Source organism: Cervus canadensis, chromosome 8 (assembly GCF_019320065.1).
Source record: "Cervus canadensis isolate Bull #8, Minnesota chromosome 8, ASM1932006v1, whole genome shotgun sequence".
Taxonomy (NCBI): Eukaryota; Metazoa; Chordata; class Mammalia; order Artiodactyla; family Cervidae; genus Cervus; species Cervus canadensis.
Window position 1 is genome coordinate 33,905,056 of NC_057393.1, and position 24,115 is coordinate 33,929,170.

Below are 24,115 nucleotides of genomic sequence, written 5' to 3' on the forward strand. Positions count from 1 at the left end.
TTCCTCTCTGCTTCATTTATTTCCACCATTTTATCTTCTACCTCACTTATCCTATTTTCTGCCTCCGTTATTCTACTCTTGGTTCCCTCCAAAGCGTTTTTGATCTCATTCATTGCATTGTTCATTTTTAATTGACTCTTTTTTATTTCTTCTAGGTCTTTATTAAACAATTCTTGTATCTTTTCAATCTTTGTCTCCAGGCTATTTATCTGTAACTCCATTTTGTTTTCAAGATTTTGGATCATTTTTATTATCATTATTCTAAATTCTTTTTCAGGTAGATTCCCTATCTCCTCCTCTTTTGTTTGACTTGGTGGGCATTTTTCATGTTCCTTTACCTGTTGGGTATTTCTTTGCCTTTTCATCTTGTTTAGATTGCTGTGTCTGGAGTAGACTTTCTGTATTCTGGAGGTCTGTGGTTCCTTTTTATTGTGGAGGATTTACCCAGTGGGTGGGGTTAGATGATTGGCTTGTCAAGGTTTCCCGGTTAGGGAAGCTTGCGTCAGTGTACTGGTGCGTGCAACTTGATTTCTTCTTTTTGGAGAGGTCTATGTGTTAGGTGTGACCTTGGGCAGCCTGTATGTTGACATTCGGGCTATGTTCCTGTGTTGCTGGAGAATTTGCGTGGTATGTCTTGCTCTAAAACTTATTGGCTCTTGGGTGGTGGTTGGTTTCAGTGTAGGTATGGAGGCTTTTGGACGGTCACTTATTACTTAAAGTTCCATGTAGTCAGGAGTTTTCTGGTGTTCTCAGGTTTTGGGCTTAAGTTTCCTGCCTCTGGATTTCAGTTTTATTCTTCCTGTAGTCTCAGGACTTCTCCAACTATACAGCACTGATACTAAAACTTCTAGGTTAATGGCGAAAAGGTTCTCCCCCATTAGGGACACCCAGAGAGGTTCACAGAGTTACATGAACAGGAGAAAAGGGAGGAGGGAGATAGAGATGAGCAGGAGGAGAAAAAGGGGGACTCAAGAGGAGAGAGACAGATCTACGCAGCTGTCTGTTCCCAGAGTGTTCTCCGTATCTCAGACACCTACAAGGATTCACAGAATTGGATTGGGAAGAGAAGGGGAAAGGAGGAAATAGAGGTGTTCTGAGGTAGAAAACAGAGAGTCAAGATTGGGAGAGAATAATCTTCGGTTTAAAGATAGGGCTTCTCTTTTTTTTTTTTTTGTAAGGTTATAGTGTAGTGAAAATGAAAATGAAGAGTAGTAGAGGAGTACTAGAGGACTTTAAAAGAAATAAGAGAAAAAGAAAAATAGAAAATAAAAGAGAAAACGGAAAGAGAAAAAAGAAGAAAAAAGAAAAAAAAGAAAAAGAAAAAAAAGAAAGAAAAAAAAAATTTTTTTTTTTCCCCTAATTAAAAAAATCGTAAAAATCTATGTAAATGAAAGTTAAGGAGTAATGGGGGAGTAATAGGGAATTTTAAAGGAAAAAAAAAAAGAGAAAAAATAAAAAAGAAAAAATATAAAAAGAAAAAAAAAATTTTTTTTTTTTTTCCTTACTTAGAAAAAAAAAGTAAAAATATATCTAGGAGTTTCTCTGGAGCTGCTGCGGTCAGTGTGGGTTCGGCTCAGTTTCAGATAGCTCCTCGTTCCAGCTTACACTTCTCGATATCTACAGGGCCCTTCTGGTGAAGTCGGTGTTTTCTACAGGGATTTTAATCTGTTGCACCAGTCCCTTCTGAAGCGGTTCCCTTTGTTTATTTGACTTCTGTTTGCCGGTCTCTTCAGAGCCTCATTTCCGCCCTGACACAGGCGGGCGGAGGTGGACTCTTATTCAGGTAGCTAGTTCCGTTGCGCTGCTGGGAGGGGCTGACGCTGCGGGGATGGGCTGGCGCTGCGGGGCGGGGCTGACGCTGCGGGGCGGGGCTGACGCTGCGGGGAGGGGCTGGCCCTGCGGGGGCGGGCTGGCGCTGCTGGGAGGGGCTGACGCTGCTTTCTCCGGTCTGCGCTGCTCAGGCTCCCGGCTGTTCTATATGGAGCGCGCCCCGCGCTGCGCTAGGTTCCAGCCCTCGGGTGTTACACAAAAGCGCGGAAGGGAAAGCTGCGCCTGCTCTCTGTGCCTTCCCCGTCAGAGCGGTCCAGGCAGCGAGGGGCTTGATGGGCGCGCTATCCCCAGGTGTGGCGCACTCACTCCCTTCCGCGGACCCAGTCTCAGTTTCCGCTGGCGCCAGTCGGGTGCGCGCGCCTTCCGCCCTCCGTGTCCCCAGCCCCAGTCCCCGCCCGCGCCGGTCGGGTGCCTGCGCCCTGTGTCTCGCCGCGACCTTCCCCTCCCCCCTGCCTCCTGCCTCCGGCGGGGCTGGGCAGGTCCGCAGCCTGCGAGCTCTTCTCGGGACTTTATCCGTCCCTTTGTTCTGCGAACGGCCGGCAGTGTGTTCCGGCCGGTTAATTTTCTCTCTCTCCCTTGGTCTCCCACAGTTCAAGTTGGCACCTCACAGAAGCTCCCTCCGATTGTCCTCAGGGCACTCAGGCCCGGACCCTAGCCCAAGCACGGCCGCCTAAGACTCCCTTCCTGGGACGGGTCTCCGTCCTTAGCTCTTTTGTCTCACTTTTTATCCTCTATATTTTGTCCTACCTCCTTTCGAAGACAATGGTCTGCTTTTCTGGGCGCCTGATGACCTCAGCTAGCGATCAGAAGTTGTTTTGTGAAGTTTGCTCTGCATTCAGTCATTCTTTTGATGAATTTGTAGGAGAGAAAGTGGTCTCCCCTTCCTACTCCTCCGCCATCTTGGCTCCTCCCTCTGTCTCTACTTTTTAATATGCTGTCTTGTTTGGTCATAACTTTCCTTCCAAGGAGTAAGCATCTTTTAATTTCATAACAGTCACCATGTGCAGTGATTTGGAGCCCAAAAAGTCAGCCACTTTAGAAAAGATTCAGTTCAGTTCAATTCATTTCAGTTCAGTTGCTCAGTCGTGTCCGATTCTTTGTGACCCCATGAATCTCAGCACGCCAGGCCTCCCTGTGAAAGGTTGTTGCTGAATCATGCAAAGACGCTGGGGTTCTTGGCCTCCAGAGGAGAAGAATTCAATCCAGGGCCAGAGATGAGGTTGGATCGCTCAGAGCTTTTGTGTAATAAAGTTTTATTAAAGTATAGAGGAGATAGAGAAAGCTTCTGACATGGATATCAGAAGGGGGAGAAAGAATACTCCCTTGCTAGTCTTAGCAATGGAATTATATACTCTCAAATTAGTTATTACAGTGACTCAAAAGAATGTCTGGAGATTGTAAAGACCTCACCAGACCTACTCCCAGAATTTACATTTTGAGATAACAGAATTAGCCAGAAGGTTTTTCCAGAAACTGTCCTCAAGCAGAATACATTATTGTTATATAAATCTAAGGAATGTAGAGGAGAAAAAAAAATTTGTCCTTTCTTCCTCCTTGAGAACTCCAGACCCCTCTCTCCATGCGGACCCCTAGACTTCTTATCAACCTGCCTGGGAATTGACTCTCTCACCTGTCCATCACAAACTCTCGGAGTTTACTCAAACTCATATCCATCGAGTCAGTGATGCCATCCAGCCATCTCATCCTCTGTTGTCCCTTTCTCCTCCTGCCCCCAACCCCTCCCAGCTTCAGAGTCTTTTCCAATGAGTCAACTCTTCGCATGAGGTGGCCAAAGAACTGGAGTTTCAGCTTCAGCATCAGTCCTTCCAATGAACACCCAGGACTGATCTCCTTTAGGATGGACTGGTTGGATCTCCTTGCAGTCCAAGCGACTCTCAAGAGTCTTCTCCAACACCACAGTTCAAAAGCATCAATTTTTCGGCACTCAGCTTTCTTCACAGTCCAACTCTCACATCCATACATGACCACTGGAAAAACCATAGCCTTGACTAGACAGACCTTTGTTGGCAAAATAATGTCTCTGCTTTTTAATATGCAATCTAAGTTGGTCATAACTTTCCTTCCAAGGAGTAAGCATCTTCTAATTTCATGGCTGCAATCACCATGTGCAGTGATTTGGAGCCCCCCAAAATGAAGTCTGACACTGTCTTCACTGTTTCCCCCTCTATTTGCCATGAAGTGATGGGACCAGATGCCATGATCTTAGTTTTCTGAATGTTGAGCTTTAGGCCAACTTTTTCACTCTCTTCTTTCACTTTCATCAAGAGGCTTTTTAGTTCCTCTTCACTTTCTGCCATAAGGGTGGTGTCATCTGCATATCTGAGGTTATTGATATTTCTCCCGGCAATCTTGATTCCAGCTTGTGCTTCTTCCAGTCAAGCGTTTCTCATGATGTACTCTGCATATAAGTTAAATAAGCAAGGTGACAATATACAGCCTTGACGCACTCCTTTTCCTATTTGGAACCAGTCTGTTATTCCATGTCCAATTCTAACTGTTGCTTCCTAACCTGCATATAGGTTTCTCAAGAGGCAGGTCAGGTGGTCTGGTATTCCCATCTCTTTCAGAATTTTCCACAGTTTATTGTGATCCACACGGTCAAAGGCTTTGGCATAGTCAATAAAGCAGAAATAGATGTTTTTCTGGAACTCTTTTGCTTTTTTGATGATCCACCAGATGTTGGCAATTTGATCTCTGGTTCCTCTGCCTTTTCTAAAACCAGCTTGAACATCTGGAAGTTCATGGTTCATGTATTGCTGAAACCTGGCTTGGATAATTTTAAGCATTACTTTACTAGTGTGTGAGATGAGTGCAATTGTGCAGTAGTTTGAGCATTCTTTGGGTTTGTCTTTCTTTGGGATTGGAATGAAAACTGACCTTTTCCAGTTCTGTGGCCACTGCTGAGTTTTCCAAATTTGCTGGCATATTGAGTGCAGCACTTTGACAGCATCATCTTTCAGGATTTGAAATAGTTCAACTTGAATTCCATCACCTCCACTAGTTTTGTTCATAGTGATGCTTTCTAAGGCCCACTTGACTTCATATTCCAGGATGTCTGGCTCTAGGTGACTGATCACACCATCATGATTATCTGGGTCATGAAGATCTTTTTTGTACAGGTCTTCTGTGTATTCTTGCCACCTCTTCTTAATATCTTCTGCTTCTGTTAGGTCCATACCATTTCTGTCCTTTATTATGCCCACATTTGCATGAAATTGAAATCAGCAATACACTAACATGTTATAATCTATGAGTAAGCCAAATTTATTCTGAGGATGCAAAGATGGTTTGGTGTCTGCAAATCAATCTATGTGATACATCACACTAAAAATGACGAATAAATCATATGATTTTTTAAGTTTTGCAAAAAAGCTTTTTGACTGAATTCAACATCCATTGAATGATAAAAACTCCAGAGTGAATAGAGAGGGAACATACCTGAATGTAACAAAGCCCCTGTAGCAGAAGCTCCCATCATTCTCAATTGTGAAAACCTTAAAGTATTGCCTCTCAAATCAGGAACAACACAAGGATGACCACTCTCCCCACATTTATTCAGCATAAATGCTCCAGCCACAGCAGGCAAAGAAAAAGAAGTGTGGTATTGGCAGAAAAGCAGGCATAATCAATGGAACTTAAGAGATAGCCTAGACATGAACCCACACTTAGTAGGTAATTAATATACAACAAAAGAAGCTAGAATACAGAATGTAGAAAAGACACCCTCTTCAATCAATGGTATTGGGAAAACTGGACAGTTACATACAAAAGAATCAAAGTAGATGCCTTTATCACACCACAGATGAAAATAAATTCAAGATGGATTAAGGATTTAAATGTAAGAACCAGAACTATAAAAATTCTAGAAGTAATCATAGATGTGCACTCTTTGACATTAATCTTGTTGATATCTTTTTGGTTATTCATTGTTAGGCAAGGGATACAAAAGCAAAAATAAAGGGATGTGACCTAATTAAATGTAAAAGCTTTTGCACAGTGAAGGTGACTATCAACAAAACAAAATGCCTGCCTGCTGAATAGAATGTATTTGCAAATGATGTATCTGACAAGGAATTAGTGTTCAAAATACACGAAAAACTCACACACTTCAATAACAAAAAGAAAACCCTAATTAAAAAATGGACAGAAGGTTCAAATAGGTATTTTTCCAATGAAGAAAAACAGTTGGCCAATAGGCACATTGAAAGGTGGTCAAAACACTAATTACCAGGAAAATACAAATAGTAACACTAAAAGATTTTACCACATACCAGTCAGAATGGTTATTGTAAGAAAGAGAAGAAATAACAAGTGTTGGGAGGATGTGGAGATAAGGGAACACTCATGCACTGTTGGTAGGAATGTAAATTGAAACCGTCACTATGGCAAACAGTATAGAGCTTCCTTAAAAAGTTAAAAATAGAGCTCCTATATGATCTGGGACTTAACTGGGTACTTCTCTCTAGAAAACGTCTGGGTATTTATCTGAAGAAAAGAAACTTATTCAAAAAGATATATGCACCCCTATATTCACTGTAGCGTTGTTGACAGTAGGTGAGATATCGAAATCACCTAAGTGTCCATTGATAGATGAAAGGATAAAGAAGAAGTGGTACACACACACACATACACACACACACACACACACACACAAAATGAAATATTACTCAGCCATATAAAAGCATGAAATTGTGCCATTTTTACAGCATGGATAGTTCTAGAAGATATTATGCTAAGGGAAAAATGTCAGGCAGATAAAGAAATGTTACATGATTTACTTCATATTTAGAATCTAAAAATTAAAACAAGCAAAATAAAACAGAAACAAATTCATAGATACAGAGAAGAAACTGGTGGTCCTCAGAGAGGAAGAAGTAGAGGGATGAGTGAAATAGGTAAAAGGGATTAAGAAGTATAAACTTCAAATATAAATGTAATAAGTCACAGGTATGTAATATACAGCATAAGGAATAGAGTCAATAACATTTCAATAACTGTATGATGACAGATGATTCCTAGGCTTATCATGGTGATCAATTTGTAATGCATGTAAATGGTGAATCACCATTTTGTACACCTGAAACTAATATAATATGTGTCAACTGTTAACGTATTTTCATAAAAATAAATATAGAAAAAGTGTATGATCCCTGCACACTTTTTAGTTGACTCTCTGTAGACATGTCTGTAGTGTAAACTGGGATAAACACTGTCACTAGTTTTGTGTCTTAGACTGGTTCACTAACCTTTCTGAACCTTAGTACCCTCATTTGGAAAGATGTGGTATGATCCTGAATTTCTTCAGAGTTATGGTTAGGAAAATAATTCGAATGGTTTTGAAAGTAGTTGTTAATCTGTGCATACTGTCACTCAGGCCATTTTATCAAATCTCTCTCTCTTTCAAATCCCAAATGGGTTCCAGTGTAAGAAACATATATTATTCATCTTTATTTACTCATTTTATAGCAATATGTCTGCACCATAATACGGGCCTGTAAATGTTTGCTGAATTAATTGTCTCTTTTCTTTTTCAGCTCTACAATGCTTTCCCCTCTTTACTACATTATCTCCCAGGGAGTCATAACACATTATTTAAAAACATGACTGAGCAAAGGAAGTTTATTTTGGAGAAAATAAAGGAACACCAAGAATCCATGGACCTCAATAACCCTCAAGACTTTATTGATTACTTCCTGATTAAAATGGAAAAGGTAAAATGGGATCCAGATTTGCTGCTTCATCTTTGTGTGTGGAGTGATGTGATGCATGGAATAGCTTTGTTCTTCTCAGTGGAATCAGTTTATTAAAACAAATGCTCCTTCTTAAAGAAATAGTCATTGCTTTTGCAACTTATTTTTGTGCAAACCATACTGGATATCTTGAATTATTTCTGCATTGTCACTGAAAATTGCTTGGAAGTTTTTATATTTACCATGTTAAAGCTGGTTCTTTATTTGAGAACAGATTGAAACACACACACACATTCAAGATAAGTGGTAGATAGTATATTCTCTTTCATTAAATATATTCCATGAATGGGTGATGTAAGAAATGAGAGAAGGTAGAAATGGGTGGGAATCTAGAAAGGCTTACTCTTGGAAAGACAGTAAGAAACAGATGAAGTAGCTTTTGAGAATTAGCAGAGATGACAAAATTGGTTCAGGGAAAGATAAGTGCAGTGATGAAGTGTGTGGAGTTTTTAAAGAGATTGTCTTGCTAGTAACTGAGGAACTGTCATGGGTTTAATGACTGATGAATTTGGGAATAGTGTTTCAGTTTGAAGATAGGTGATTCTGAAGGCCTGAGTGAGAAATTTAGATATGATGAAATAGACAATAGATGCCCGAACTGATGGTGAGCAGTAGTGATGACTTGATAAGTGTCAGGTTAGAAAGAAATGACTGAAGAACTGATTTACTCCAGTGGGTGAGAAAGTGAGGAATCAGAAAGTACTTATTGGAAGTTTAACTCTGGTTATATTTTAACTGAAGAAATTCTAACAACTTATCTAACTTTACCTTCATCTTTAACATTCTCTAATGTTTGGCTTAATTTGTCAAATAAATAAACTTAAGAAATTATGTTGTTATATGGAATTATTTTAAGTTACTTGTAAGTTTCTTTTACTAATCAAGTAATCCTAATACATCATTGCTAGGAGAAACACAATAAACAGTCTGAATTTACCATGGACAACTTGATCACCACTCTATGGGATGTGTTTACTGCTGGAATAGAGACAACAAGCATCACTCTGAGATATGGACTGCTGCTCCTGCTGAAGCACCCAGAGATCACAGGTAGTATCACAGATGATGGACAGGATGAAATTCCAGTTAGAAATTGGCAGGCAACCCTGATGACTTTTCTACTCTTCATCTGCCTGGAAGATGTACAAGAAAAACTTTCATCCTTAGTACATCTTATCATTGTATGAGTTACATTCAAATTAGAGTATAATAAAAAAGGAGAATGAAATAGTTAACCAGCAGCAGAGTTATGGAGGGCAGAGATCACTGTCCTCCCTACTGTGGTGGAGTATCCTTGATTTGCATCAGGTCAGGTGCAGTTGGGCTTCCATGGTGAATCAGATGGTGAAGAATCTTCTCTACAATGATATTGCTGGTAAAGCTTTCCAAGTCCAGATAAATGTACTTTTGTCAAAAGTTAATTCTACACAGATCCATTTTCAATGGAAGGAATGACTCAACAAAATCACAATCTTTCTTCATCAGTAAACTTCACTCTTTGAATTTAAAAATTATACACAAAAATTCTGTTCAAATACACCCTTTTGGCCAAACAAAATTTCCTGAAAAGTGTAATTTCTCATCCTCCTTTTTTTCTTTATTCATTCCTCACCTAAGAGAATATTTTCTTTACTCTATCATGCTTTGTGCTTTGACCTATTAAGACACTTTTATTTTTATTTTTTTGAGTTTAATTGTCTTACAATGTTGTATTAGTTTCTGCTGTACAACAAAGTGAACCAGTTATATGTATATATATTTACTGGCTTCCCAGGGGGTGCTAGTGATAAAGAACTCACTTGCCAATGTGCATGTGAGACATAAGAGATGTGGGTTCATTCCCTGTGATGGGAAGATCCCCTGGAGGAGGGCATGGTAACCCACTCCATTATGTTGCCTGGAGAATCCCATGGACAGAGGAGCCTGGTGGGCTACGGTCCAAAGGTCACAAAGAGTCAGACATGACTGAAGCAACTTAGCACATATGCATGTAGATTTATAATTGTTTTATCTTTTTGTTGGATTGTTTCTTTCATCATTATGTAATGTCCTTCTTTTTTCTCTTGTTCCATACAGTCTTTGTTTTAAAGTCTATTTTGTCTAAGAATTGTTTCCTCAACTTTCTTTTGACTTCTGTTTGTATTTAATACATTTTTCTTGTGGAGTAGCTGCTGGGTGATGGTGGGTGGGGCTGGGTCATGTGGTAGCTAGTTATGAAACCCCTATGGGGCCCAGTCTAGTCCAGGCCCTCTGGTGGTTAGAGCTGGGTCCAGGGTCTCTTCCTGAGATGGCTGGCAGAGAGTTCTGGGGTTTCCTAGAATTGGATGTGAGTTTGCTGTTGGGTGAGCCTGGGGCCCAAGATGTCTTCTAGTGGTGCTGACCTGCTGTTGAGTAGGCTGGATCTTGACATGGTTCGCTGCAGGACTGTTGTGGTCCTGGGGCTGAGGTTGGCATGTTGGTTGGTGGATCAGGCCCTAGGAGTCTTGAGGATAGTACCTGCCTTCTGTGTGTCTGAGGCCACATCCTGGCTTCTCTGGCTGCAGGGTCTTGGGTATCTTGGTGGGAGAGGCCAGATCCTGTGTTCTCTGGCTGTAGGACCCTAGGGGTCCTGGAGTTGGAGTTGGCCTGCCTGTTGTCTGGATGGGGGCCCAGGGGGACCCGGGGTTGGTGTCTCCCAATGGGTGAGTGGAGTTGGGTCCAGGGGCAGCTGGGGCTCAGGGCTGCTATAGTAACTGGCATGCTGGTGGATAGGACTATGTGCCAGCCCAGCTAGCTGCTTGGCCTCCCACATCCAAGAACGGGTGATAACTGGCTGATGAGAAGGACCAAGTTCTGGCAAAATAAGCCAGAGGGGAGATTCTGAAATTGCACTTACTATAATCCATGTCCATGTGTTGGGATGAGCTCTCTAAAATAGCTGCTACCAGCTATTTTATATGTGTTCCAGAGGTGAGCCCCATCTGCCCCTTGCCTCTCTGTGAGGCTGTCCAAGATCAATAAATGGGTCTGACTCAGGCTCCTTTCAAATTACTGCTCCTGCTTCTGGGTCCCAGAGTGGGTGAGATTTTGTATACGTTCTTTAAGAGTGGAGTCTCTACTTCCTGCAGCTCACTGCTACTAAGTCACTTCAGTCGTGTCTGACTCTGTGCGACCCCATAGACGGCAGCCCACCAGGCTCCCGTCCCTGGGATTCTCCAGGCAAGAATACTGAAGTGGGCTGCCATTTCCTTCTTCAGTGCATGAAAGTGAAAAGTGAAAGTGAAGTCGCTCAGTCGTGTCCGACTCGTCGCGACCCTATGGACTGTAGCCTATCAGGCTCCTCCATCCATGGGATTTTCCAGGCAAGAGTACTGGAGTGGGGTGCCATTGCCTTCTCTGACCCGCAGCTCACTAGCTCATCTGAAATAAGCCTTGTTGGCCTGCAAAGCCAAGTGCTTTGGGGGCTCATCTTCCTGGTGCAGCACTCCTGGGTTAGGGAGCCCAGCGATGGGTTTCAGACCCCTCACTCCTCGGGGAGAACCTCTGTAATTGTAATTATCCTGTTCTTGGGTCTTTTATCTGGGGGTACGGTCTTAGCTGTGCTATATTTCTGCTTCTCGTATGTATCGCATGATTCCATCTTTAGATCTTTAGTTGTTGAAGAACTTTCTCCTTAGACTTCAGGTTGTTCTTATTGATAGTTGCTCTGTAAATCATTGTATTAATCATTTTGTAATGCTTGTGGGAGGAAGTGATCTCAGAGTCTTTCTACTCTGTAATTTTGGATATTCTCCCTTAACTTACTTATTATTCCTATGTGTTGAGTCAACCAAGCATCTGTTCAGTTGGTCCATTTATTAAGTATTTACTGCATGGAGTACTTCTACTCTCTTAGAACTTTCATAAAAAACTGACATAAACAAAATGGTTAAACTGCATGATGTGAGCCTTTGAGATCCCACGTCCCTGAGTTTATTTTAAAAAATACACAAAGGAGAGAATCAGAATTGAGAAATGAATTTCATGATATAACTGTGTTTTATATGCATGTGTATTTAAGTCTCTAATGAAATTCCAGTTTGCCCATGACATTGAAATTCTGTTTCTTTTATTCCCTTGTATTGAAACACATGTAATTTTCCCTTCTCTCCATAACCTACCACAATGTAATCATCATTAAGAAGATATAAAATATCTTTATCACTTGACATAAATTCTGATTTCTACCTTGCCAGCTAAAGTTCAGGAAGAAATTAACCATGTGGTTGGCAGAAACCGGAGTCCCTGCATGCAGGACAGAAGCCGCATGCCCTACACAGATGCTGTGATCCACGAGATCCAGAGATACATTGACCTTGTCCCCAACAACCTACCCCATGCAGCAGCTCAGGACATTAAATTCAGAGAATATCTCATTCCCAAGGTGAGAGGTATTTCATCTATACTCCTCATTAAGACTCTTGGGTTTCAACTATCACAGCAGTAGATGTATAGATTGCCTAATTGTCTACAGGTATTACATAGTCGTGTCTAAGGTATTTCACCCTCTGACGATATGCTCCTTTCCTTTTAGTTTGTAGATACATTTTAATAAATATAATAGTGCTTATACTCCCACAGGATTCTCAGTACATTGTTAGACCCATTCTCTGTGTGTTCATTAGGCTACTCTTCTGTCCACTCCCTATTTTCCAGTGTATGTTTTATTACTCTTACCACTTAATCAGTAATCACCTCCCTTCTGTTTCACTTGTCAAAAGTCCAATGCAACAGTTTTCTTCCTCCCTACCTGCATTTGAGCTACTGATCCCTTCTGGAAGACCATGCAGCCCATCAGGGTGATATTATTGTCACCAACTCAATCAGTTCAGTTCAGTTCAGTTGCTCAGTTGTGTTCAACTCTTTGTGACCCCAAGGACTGCAGCATGCCAGGCCTCCCTGTCCATCACCAACTCCCGGAGTCCACTCAAACTCATGTCCATCGAGTCAGTGAAACCATCCAACCGTTTCATCCTCTGTCATCCCCTTTTCCTCCTGCCTTCAATTTTTCCCAGCATCAGGGTCTTTTTGAATGAGTCAGTTCTTTGCATCAGGTGGCTAAAGTATCAGAGTTTCAGCTTTAACATCAGTCCTTCCAATGAACACCCAGGGCTGATCTCCTTTAGGATAGACTGGTTGGATCTCCTTGCAGTCCAAGGGACTCTCAAGAGTCTTCTCCAACAACAGAATACAAAAGCATCATTTATTCAGTGCTCAGCTTTCTTTATAGTCCAACTCTCACATTCATACATGACTACTGGAAAAACCATAGCCTTGACTAGATGGACCTTCGTTGGGGAAGTAGTGTCTCTGCTTTTTATTATGCTGTCTAGGTTGGTCATAACTTTCCTTCCAAGGGGTAAGCATCTTTGTATTTCATGGCTGCAGTTACCATCTGCAGTGATTTTGGAGCCCCCCCCCCCCCCCAAATGTTGGCAATTTGATCTCTGGTTCCTCTGCCTTTTCTAAAACCAGCTTGAACATGTGGAAGTTCACGGTTCATGTATTGCTGAAGCCTGGCTTGGAAAGTTTTGAGCATTACTTTACTAGCATGTGAGGTGAGTGCAATTGTGCGGTAGTTTGAGCATTCTTTGGTATTGGCTTTCTTAGGGATTTTATCCAATGTTCTTGTTTCACAACTGAACTCATCTTACTCCAACAAGCATACCACCACCACCAACAACAACCTTCAGCTCTGAATTCTTCCCTTCCAGTTCTCCACCATGGACCTTCCACCAAATGATCTAGTATTTCACAGAGAAATTCAGAAGCCATTTTATGGGTCTCCCTCAACTCCTTTCCACTAGATTTACAAATTTAGCTACATCCACACCCCTTTATTTTGCTTTTCATTTTGTTGTTGTGGAAGAATGGCTTTCCTTTCATTTAAAGTAAATCTTTCCACTTGTGTCATGGATCTCTTTCCTCTCACTTTTTTATGGTTCCTCTTCAGATAATCATTTCTTCTTTTCTCTTTATCCTCTCCTTCCCTGCTGGTTCTTTCCATTAGCATTTAAATATACCCAATTCTCTTGCATCTTAAGGAAAATTTTCCCAAACCCTGACTCCTTCTGTTCAATATAAGTGGTGATTCTGGTCTCCTTACTGATCTTAAAAGAAAAATTTTCACCTTTTCACTGTTGAGTATGATATTGAATGTTGGGGTGTCATATATAGCTGGTAGTAGGTTGAGGTACCTTCCCTCTATACCACTTTGTTGAGAGTTTTTATAATAAATGAATGTTGATTTCATCAAATGCTTGTTTTTTTTTCTGAATAAACTGAGAGGATTCTATGATTTTTATTTCCCATTTTGTTAATGAGTTCTATCACACCAGTTGATTTATACATGTTGAACCATCCTTACATCCCTGGAATAAATCCAGCATGCTCATGAATCCACCTGTTACTGTATTCTTCAATTCAGTTTGCTAATATTTTGTTGAGGATTTTTGCATCTACATTTATCAAGGATTGTTGTTGTTTTTCAGTCCCTAAGTTGTGTCTGACTCTTTTCATCCCCATGGACTGCAGTATGCCAGGCTTCCTTGACTTTCACCATCTCCTAGAATTTGCTCAAATTCATGCCTATCAAGTTGGTGATACTGTCTAACCATCTGATCCTTTGCCGCCCTCTTCTTCTTTTGCCTTCAATCTTTCCCAGCATCAGTTTCTTTTCCAATGACTCGGTTCTTCGAATCACATGGCTAAAGTATTGGAGCTTCAGCTTCGACATCAGTCCTTCCAATGAACATTCAGGGCTGACTTCCTTTAGGATTCACTGGTTTGATGTCCTTGCAGTCCAAGGGACTCTTCAAGAGTCTTCTCCAGCAGCACAATTCAGAAGCATCAATTTTTTGGCATTCAGCCTTCTTTATGGTCCAACTCTCATATCCATACATAATTAACTGGAAAAACCATAGGTTCGACTGTACGGACCTTTGTTGGCAAAGTGTTGTCTCTGGTCTTTAATACGCTGTCTAGGTTTATCATAGCTTTTCTTCCAAGGAGCAAGCGTTTTTTAATTTCATGGCTGTGGTCACTGTCTGCAGTGAGTTACTTTGGAGCCCAAGAAAACAAAATCTGTCACTGTTTCCAGTTTTCCCCCTTCTATTAGCCATGCTGTGATGGGACCAGATATCAAGGATATTGGCCTATAATTTTCATTTCATGTACTATTCTTTTTGGTTATAATAGAAGGGTAATGTTGGCTTTTCAAAGTTAGTTTCGAAGTGGCCTTTCCTCTTGTATTTTTTGGAAGAGTTTGAGAATTGGTATTCATTTCTCTTTATATATTTGATAGAATTAATCAGTGAAACTGTCTGGTCCTGCACTTTGTGTTTTGGGAGTGTATGATTGCCAATTCAATCTCCTTACTCAAGATTCATGTATTCAGATTTCTAATTCCTCATGACTGTTTCTTGATAGGTTGTAGGTTTCTAAGAGTCTATTTTTTCTAAGTTTTCCAATTTGTTCAGGTATGGTTCTTTATATTAATAGGTTGTTATGATTATATGTATTTGTCTGGTATCAGTTGTAATGTTTCCTCTTTTATTTCTGCTTATTTTAGTCTTATTTCTTCTTTTCTTGGTAAGTCTAGCTAAAGGTTTGTTGGTTTTTTTTTTTTATGGCTTAAAAAAGCCAGCTCTTAGTCTCATTGAGTTTTTTTTTTTTTTTTTTTTTTGGTCTCTGTTTCTTTTATTTACTTTATGATCTCTACTTCCTTCCTTCTGCTGACTCAGCTTTATGTTTTCTTCTTTTTCTAGTTCTTTGAGGTGTCAAGTTAGGTTGCTTGTTTGATATCATTCTCATTTCTTAATGTAGGCATTTATCACTGAACTGTTCTCTTAGAACTGCTTTTCCTGACCTCATAAGTTTTGGTATGCCATGATTACATTTTTTTTTGTCTCAAGGTACTTTTTGATTTTTTTTTGATTTATTCTTTGATCCTTTGATTGTTCAGTAGCATATTGTTTAATATCCACATCTCTGTGAATTTTCCAGTTTTCTTATAATTGATTTCTCAATTTATAATATTTTGTTTGGAAATATACTTGATATGATTTCAGTCTTCTAAAACTTCTTAATATTTGTTTTGTGTCATAACGTATGATCTATTCTGGATAATGTTTCATGTGTGCTTGAGGAGAACGTGTTCTATTGCCTTTGGATGGATTGTCCTTTTATGTCTATTAAGTGCATTCTACTTTTTAAATTGGAATATTTAGTTTATTGCAATTTAATATAATTACTGATATGGTGGGTTTATATTTGCAAATTCATCATTTGTGTCCTGCATATCCACCAAGTTCATAATTCTACTCTTCCTCCTTTACTGTTTTCTCTTGGGAATAACTGTACTTTTAAATAATTGGTTTTTTGTTTGTCCCTCTTTTTTATATCTCTCTACTTCTTATTTCCTGCCTTCCTCTGGATTAGTATATATTTTTTTCAGGATTATAAGTATCTGTTGTCATTGAACTATTTTTTAAATGATTTCTCTTGAGATTACAATATGTATCCTTAAATTTTTACAGTCTTCTTAAAATTAAACTATTAAATTAAAAAATACAAGAACACTGCAGTCATATATGACTATTTAACCTGTTCCTCTTCCTTTATACCAAAGTTATTACATGTATAATATCTATGTATATTATAAAGCTGCCATTAGTGTTATAATTTTTGCTTTAAGCAGGGTTGGCAAACATCTCTTTAAGAGGCCACGTAGTGATACAGATTTTGTGGACCATGTGGCCTCAATCTGCCATTGTAGAATAAAGGTAACCATAGATAATACTTTAAGAAACAGGCAGGGAAGTATTTGTTTACAACAGGTGGGTATCTGGATATAGATTACTGTGTTAACTGGGTATAAGTTTTTTCTTTTTAGCACTTTAAATATTTCATTTAAGTATTAAATGAAATCAATATTAAATATTAAACAATAATTTTAAATATTTCATTCAAAAATATTCCATATTTTTATTTTCTGGGTCAATTTTTATTGATGAGTAGTCAGCAGTCATTTGAATTCTTGTTCTTGTGTAGGTAATGGGCCATTTTTCTTTGACTGCCTTCAAGTTTTCTCTGTGTATTTGACTATATTTTAACTACAATATATTTATGTTTAAGTCTGGTTTTGTTTTTATTTATTCTATTTGTCTACATTGTAGATGTCTACATTTTCTTCATTATTTTCTCAAAATTTTTTTGCCCATTCTCTCTTACTTATTTTCTTTCTTTTTTTGGTACTCCAATCACCTTATGGTGTTGTTGAAAATGTTCCTTAGGTTCTGTTTGCTTATTTGTTTTCAATTTTTTCCTTCCCTCCAGACTGAAAAAAGTTTTATTGATTTATCTTCTATTTCACCAACTTTTTCTTTCAAACTATTGTAAAGCCTATTTAATAATTAATCTGATCAACCATAAATTTTAGTTTTGGAATTTCCATTTGGGTTCTCTTTACAATTTATATTTTGATCACTCATTCATTAACATTTTACTTTATGTTGAGACATTTTTTCATTTCCTTGACTATAATAGTTATGATTATAAATTCAAAATTTGACTGTGATTCAAAATTCTTATCTGTTTATTCCATTTTCACTATTGTTATTTTAGTGTTAGTGTTGTTTTTCTTTTTCTCTTGTGTATGGGTCACATTTTCTTGGTGTGTGTGTGTATGTATCTGTGTCCTACATATTTTTAATGATATATCGTAGGGACTCGTGATTCATTTATGTCCTTTGAGGAACATCAAGCTTTGTTTATTTGCTTGTTTTAGCAGGTCGTTAACTATGCTGTTCTCAATTCAAAATTCTGAGTTTTAAATTTAGATTTTTTTTAACTTTAGGGTAGTTATCTGGAATTTCTTCCACACGTAATTCAAGGATTATAGGATTGTCAGAGATTTGGGATATTTCATATAGGGAATTTAAGGGTCCTTTTCTCTGGCTCTTTCTTTTATGGTATTAACCCCCCGCCCCCTCTTTTTTTTGGTTTCTGTGCAGTAGGTACAGCTGAATGTTGTCATTGATTCTTTAAAGCAGTGAGACGTGGCTTATGGCCATGCTTTAGTCACTCAATATTTTGTTGTCTGAGACCTGTCCTCATGATAACATCTTTAAAGTGGAAAACTCACCCAGTATCTTTTTGTCTTCTCAAGTGTTTTCTACACTTCATGCTTTTCTACATTTTCATGCTTTTGGCTACCTTGCAGAATGTGTGTGTTTGTGTTTATTTCACAGTTTATAATTACTGTCTGTTGGAAAGTTCTTCCAATAGGGGCTTCTGAGCTGTTACTCTATTGATAGGTCTCTAAATTCACTAACTTTTCTTTTGCAGTCTCTAATGTTTTTAATTCAATCCTGTAAAAATTTCATTTCTAGAATTTCTATTTTTATAGTTTTAAATCTCTATTGAGATTTCTCATTTATTCTTTTTTTGTTATTAATTGTTCCTTTAAGAATTTGGATATACTTATGATAGATGGATTGTAATTCTTGTGTAGTTCTTAGATAATTTTAATATCTAGGATAATATGGGTTCTACTTCTATTGGCTATTTTTCTTCAAATTTGGGTCACATTTCCTTCATTTCATATTTATTTTTTATTTTCTGTTGTATAGTGAATGTTTTGAATGATGTCTTACAGGGAGTCTGGAATACCTTTTCTTTAAAGGGCACTGAATTTTATTTTGAAAGGCAGCTATGAAACAGATCACCAGCCCAGGTGGGATGCATGAGACAAGTGCTCCGGCCTGGTGCACTGGGAAGACCCAGAGGAATCGGGTGGAGAGGGAGGTGGGAGGGGGGATCGGGATTGGGAATACATGTAAATCCATGGCTGATTCATATCAATGTATGACAAAACCCACTGGAAAAAAAAAAAAAAAAAAAGAATGAGAAAGGGTATCTATATAATCATAAAAAAAAAAAAAAAAAAAAGAAAGGCAGCTAAATTACTGACAGATGTCCTTTAGTCTCTTAAGCTTACTATAATTGTTTGTCACTGTGATTTAATTTCAATGTTTGATTTAATCTTAGGGCATGACCATTAGTCCAGGGTGGGTTCTTTAATCCAACAATTTAGAATTAGGGGTATCAACCATGACAGAAAATCTGAGTTGCCAGGAAAGTTCTTCCCACTCTCACTGGGTTAGAACCTCAACTTCTCTGTCACTGTACAGTATCTGGTATCCACCTTCAGTTCTCACCTCCCCAGCAGTCATACTCTAATTGGGGTCCTGAAGCTGCCCAACCCACAGATATGAATGTACAGAAGATAGTCTTGTATACTTTCGAGATTGTCCCTGTTTATAGATTCTTCCTGACTTGTGTCCTTCCTCATGAATTGTAGGCATCAGGCTTTGATCTCTGTCTCCTTAGCTTAGAAAGGGTCCCACTTTGCTTGGCTACCACCTCCCTGCACTCTAGGAGGAAAGTGTTCTCAGAAGTATATTAGGAGTGAATATAGGGCTTACCTAATTCCTCTTTATTAGAGTATCATAATCCTGATACAATGGAAAAAAGACAACCTCTTTAACAAGTGGTGCTGGGAAAACTGGTCAACCACTTGTAAAAGAATGAAACTAGAACACTTTCTAACACCATACACAAAAATAAACTCAAAATGGATTAAAGATCTAAATGTAAGACCAGAAACTATAAAACTCCTAGAGGAGAACACAGGCAAAACACTCTCCGACATAAATCACAGCAAGATCCTCTATGACCCACCTCCCAGAATATTGGAAATGAAAGCAAAAATAAACAAATGGGACCTAATGAAACTTAAAAGCCTTTGCACAACAAAGGAAACTATAAGCAAGGTGAAAAGACAGCCTCAGAATGGGAGAATATAATAGCAAATGAAGCAACAGACAAAGGATTAATCTCAAAAATATACAAGCAACTCCTGCAGCTCAATTCCAGAAAAATAAATGACCCAATCAAAAAATGGGCCAAAGAACTAAACAGACATTTCTCCAAAGAAGACATACAGATGGCTAACAAACATATGAAAAGATGTTCAACATCACTCATTATCAGAGAAATGCAAATCAAAACCACAATGAGGTGCCATTACACGCCAGTCAGGATGGCTGCTATCCAAAAGTCTACAAGCAATAAATGCTGGAGAGGGTGTGGAGAAAAGGGAACCCTCTTACACTGTTGGTGGGAATGCAAACTAGTACAGCCACTACGGAAAACAGTGTGGAGATTTCTTTTTTTTTTTTTTTTGGAGATTTCTTAAAAAACTGGAAATAGAACTGCCATATGACCCTGCAATCCCACTCCTGGGCATACACAACCGAGGAAACCAGATCTGAAAGAGACACGTGCACCCCAATGTTCATCGCAGCACTGTTTATAATAGCCAGGACATGGAAGCAACCTAGATGCCCATCAACAGACGAATGGATAAGGAAGCTGTGGTACATATACACCATGGAATATTACTCAGCCGTTAAAAAGAATTCATTTGAATCAGTTCTAATGAGATGGATGAAACTGGAGCCATTATACAGAGTGAAGTAAGCCAGAAAGTAAAGACCAAATACAGTATATAAACACATATATATGGAATTTAGAAAGATGGTAATGATAACCTTATGCAAAACAGAAAAGAGACACAGAAGTACAGACAGACGTTTGCACTCTGTGGGAGAATGAGGTGGGATGTTTTCGAAAGAAACAGCAATTTATATTATCTAATGTAAAACAAGATCATCAGCCCAGGTGGGATGCATGAGACAAGTGCCTGGGCCTGGTGCACTGGGAAGACCCAGAGGAATCGGGTGGAGAGGGAGGTGGGAGGGGGGATCGGGATGGGGAATACGTGTAACTCTATGGCTGATTCATATCAATGTATTGACAAAACCCACTGAAATGTTGTGAAGTAATTAGCCTCCAACTAATAAAAAATAAAAAAAAATAAAGTATCATAATCCTGGATTGCTTCTTGTTCAATGCTGGAAAGCTGTTACTTCATGTTTTTTCCCCTGTAGATTTCAGAAAGTATTATTTATTTGGCTGCACTGGGCCTTCATTGCTGCATGTGGGCTCTCTCTAGTTGTGGTGAGCAGAGGCTAGTCTTTAGTGCGGTGCCTTGGCTTCTCATTGCAGTGGCTTGTCTTGTTGCAGCATGCAGGCTGTAGAGCATGTGGGCTCAGTAGTTGTAGTGTACGGACTTCGTTGCCCCGAGGCATGTGGGATGTTCCCTGACCAGGGATCGAACCCATGTCCCGTGCAGGCAGATTCTTCACCACTGGACCACCAGGGAAGTCCTCTCTGTATTTATATTTATTTCAGGTTTGTGAGGGCAACTCAAAAGCAGTTGCTCTGTTATACCTTGAAGTAGATGGTCCCATCTTCCTCAGTTGGGAAGATCCCTGGGAGAAGGAAATGGCAACCCTCTCCAGTATTCTTGCCTGGGAAATCTCATGGACAGTGTGGCCTGGCAGGCTACAGTCCATGGGGTCTCAGAGAGTAAGACACAACTCAGCGACTAAACAGCAACAGATGGTCCCATCATCTAGGATAAATTTTTTGTCACTAATTAACTTTATATGAAAGCCTTTGTAGTGTGGCCATATTATCTTCCTGTACTTCATGCTCAGGGCATATATCTAAGTCCACCCAGGCCAGAAAATGAAACACAGGAGTTTCTGTGTCATAAGGAAGAGGTTCAGTAAAGACTGAAACTTCAGTTTGTCCCTTATTCCACTCAGTTCAGTTACTCATTCATGACCAAGTCTTTGCAACCCCATGGACTGCAGCATGCCAGGCCTCCCTGTCCATCACCATCTCCTGGAGCTTGCTCAAACTCATGTCCATTGAGTCAGTGATGCCATCCAACCACCTCACCCTCTGTTGTCCCCTTCTCCTCGTGCCTTCAATCTTTCCTAGCATCAGGGTCTTTTCGAATGAGTCAGTTGTTGTCATCAGGTGGCCAAAGTATTGGAGTTTCTGCTTTAGTCCTGCCAATGAACTTTCAGGACTGATTTCCTTCAGGATTGACTAGTTTGATCTTGCAGTTCAAGGATCTCTCGAGTCTTCTCCAACACCACAGTTCAAAAGCATCAATTCATTGATGCTCAACATTCTTTATGGTCCAACTCTATACTTGACTACTGGAAAAACTATTGTTTTAACTGGATGGACCTTTGTCAGCAAAGTAATATCTCTGGTTTTTAATATGTTGTCTAAGTTGATCATAGCTTTTCTTCCAAGGACTAAGCATCTTTTAATTTCATGGCTGCAAGTCACAATCTGCAGTGATTTTGGAGCCCAAGAAAACGAAGTCTGTCACTGTTTCCATTGTTTCCTCATCTATTTGCCATGAAGTGATGGAACTGGATGCCCTGACCTTCGTTTTTTGAATGTTGAGTTTTAAGCCAGGTGTTTCATCTTTCACTTTCCTCAAGAAGCTCTTTAGTTCCTCTTCACTTTCTGCCATAAGTGTGGTATCATCTGCGTATCTGAGGTTATTGATATTTCTCCTGGCAATCTTGATTCTTTTATTTATTTTCACACATGGAAATGATGGTCTGTCTTTCAATTCATGATGTTTTGGAGTGAGAACTATATCATGTATTTGGAAAGGCCATACAGTATACCAGAAGGTATTTAGATGGAACTGAATTTGAATTTTGTCTCTGTATTATTATGATCCCAAGATATTGTGAATAAAATCATTGTTATCATAACGGTAGCAAAACTTGTATTTACTGAGCATTTTAGCTTGTGGTAATAGCCCCTGTTTAAAAAGTATTTCTTTTATTATCTCATTATATAATAAAATAATGCAAATTTATTGTTTATGCTTTTTTGTTGTTGTTAGTTTAGCTTTTTTGGCATGCTGAGCGACTTGTGGAATCTCAGTTCCCCAACCAGAGATTAAACCTAAGCTACAGATTGAACCCTAGCCACCAGGGAACTCTCTGTTTATATTTTACTTGTGATGAAAATGAGGCATGCAAATGTTAAAAAAAAAAACAAACAAAACTTGCCTATAGTCACAGAGATTAATTTAATAGAGAAAAATGTTCAGTTGATTCTAAAAACTAAACTCTAAATCATTATGTTACATGGTATCTCTGAGTTTAGGATAAACCTTACAAGAAACCAGAAATGTAATCTTATTTCCAGAAGAATATTCAACAAATACATTGAAAAAACAGCAGGAGGAGGGAATGCTTACCAGTTTCTCATCTTAGTGGGAGAAGAAAATAGTTTTCAAATATATGGCCACTCGTGTAGTTATTTTTTTTTTTCCCTTGAAATTAGTTTTTATTTTATTTTATTTTTCCATTTATTTTTATTAGTTGGAGGCTAATTACTTTACAATATTATAGTGGTCTTTGCCATACATTGACATGAATCAGCCATGGATTTACATGTATCCCCCATCCCGAACCCCCCTCCCACTCCCTCCCCACCCGATCCCTCTGGGCCTTCCCAGTGCACCAGCCCTGAGAACTTGTCTCATGCATCCAACCTGGGCTGGTAATCTGTTTCACCATAGATAGTATACATGTTTTGATGCTGTTCTCTCAAAACATTCCACCCTCGCCTTGTCCCACAGAGTGCAAAAGTCTGTTCTGTACTTCTGTGTCTCTTTTTCTGTTTTGCATATAGGGTTATCATTACCATCTTTCTAAATTCCATATATATGTGTTAGTATACTGTATTGGTCTTTATCTTTCTGGCTTACTTCACTCTGTATAATGGGCTCCAGTTTCATCCATCTCATTAGAACTGATTCAAATGAATTCTTTTTAATGGCTGAGTAATATTCCATGGTGTATATGTACCACAGCTTCCTTATCCATTCGTCTGTTGATGGGCATCTAGGTTGCTTCCATGTCCTGGCTATTATAAACAGTGCTGCGATGAACATTGGGGTGCACGTGTCTCTTTCAGATCTGGTTTCCTCAGTGTGTATGCCCAGGAAGTGGGATTGCAGGGTCATATGGCAGTTCTATTTCCAGTTTTTTAAGAAATCTCCAAAAAAAAAAAAAGAATCTCCACACTGTTTTCCATAGTGGCTGTACTAGTTTGCATTCCACCAACAGTGTAAGAGGGTTCCCTTTTCTCCACACCCTCTCCAGCATTTATTGCTTGTAGACTTTTGGATAGCAGCCATCCTGACTGGTGTGTAATGGTACCTCATTGTGGTTTGATTTGCATTTCTCTGATAATGAGTGATGTTGAGCATCTTTTCATGTGTTTGTTAGCCATCTGTATGTCTTCTTTGGAGAAATGTCTGTTTAGTTCTTTGGCCCATTTTTTGATTGGGTCATTTATTTTCTGGAATTGAGCTGCAGGAGTTGCTTGTATATTTTTGAGATTAATCCTTTGTCTGTTGCTTCATTTGCCATTATATTCTCCCATTCTGAGGCTGTCTTTTCACCTTGCTTATAGTTTCCTTTGTTGTGCAAAGGCTTTTAAGTTTCATTAGGTCCCATTTGTTTATTTTTGCTTTTATT

The 24,115-nt window shown here is 39.1% G+C and overlaps 1 protein-coding gene across 2 annotated transcripts in view; it reads left to right on the plus strand.

The window, feature by feature from the left end:
* The window catches only part of LOC122446562 (cytochrome P450 2C31-like), a 142,606-nt gene that overhangs the window by 112,061 nt on the left and 6,430 nt on the right, over nt 1-24,115 (plus strand). For both annotated transcript variants that reach the window (XM_043476956.1, XM_043476955.1), the window contains exons 5-7: nt 7,386-7,562; nt 8,510-8,651; nt 11,816-12,003. In XM_043476956.1, the coding sequence (XP_043332891.1) occupies nt 7,386-7,562; nt 8,510-8,651; nt 11,816-12,003 (507 nt within the window). The remainder of the gene's footprint in view (nt 1-7,385; nt 7,563-8,509; nt 8,652-11,815; nt 12,004-24,115) is intronic.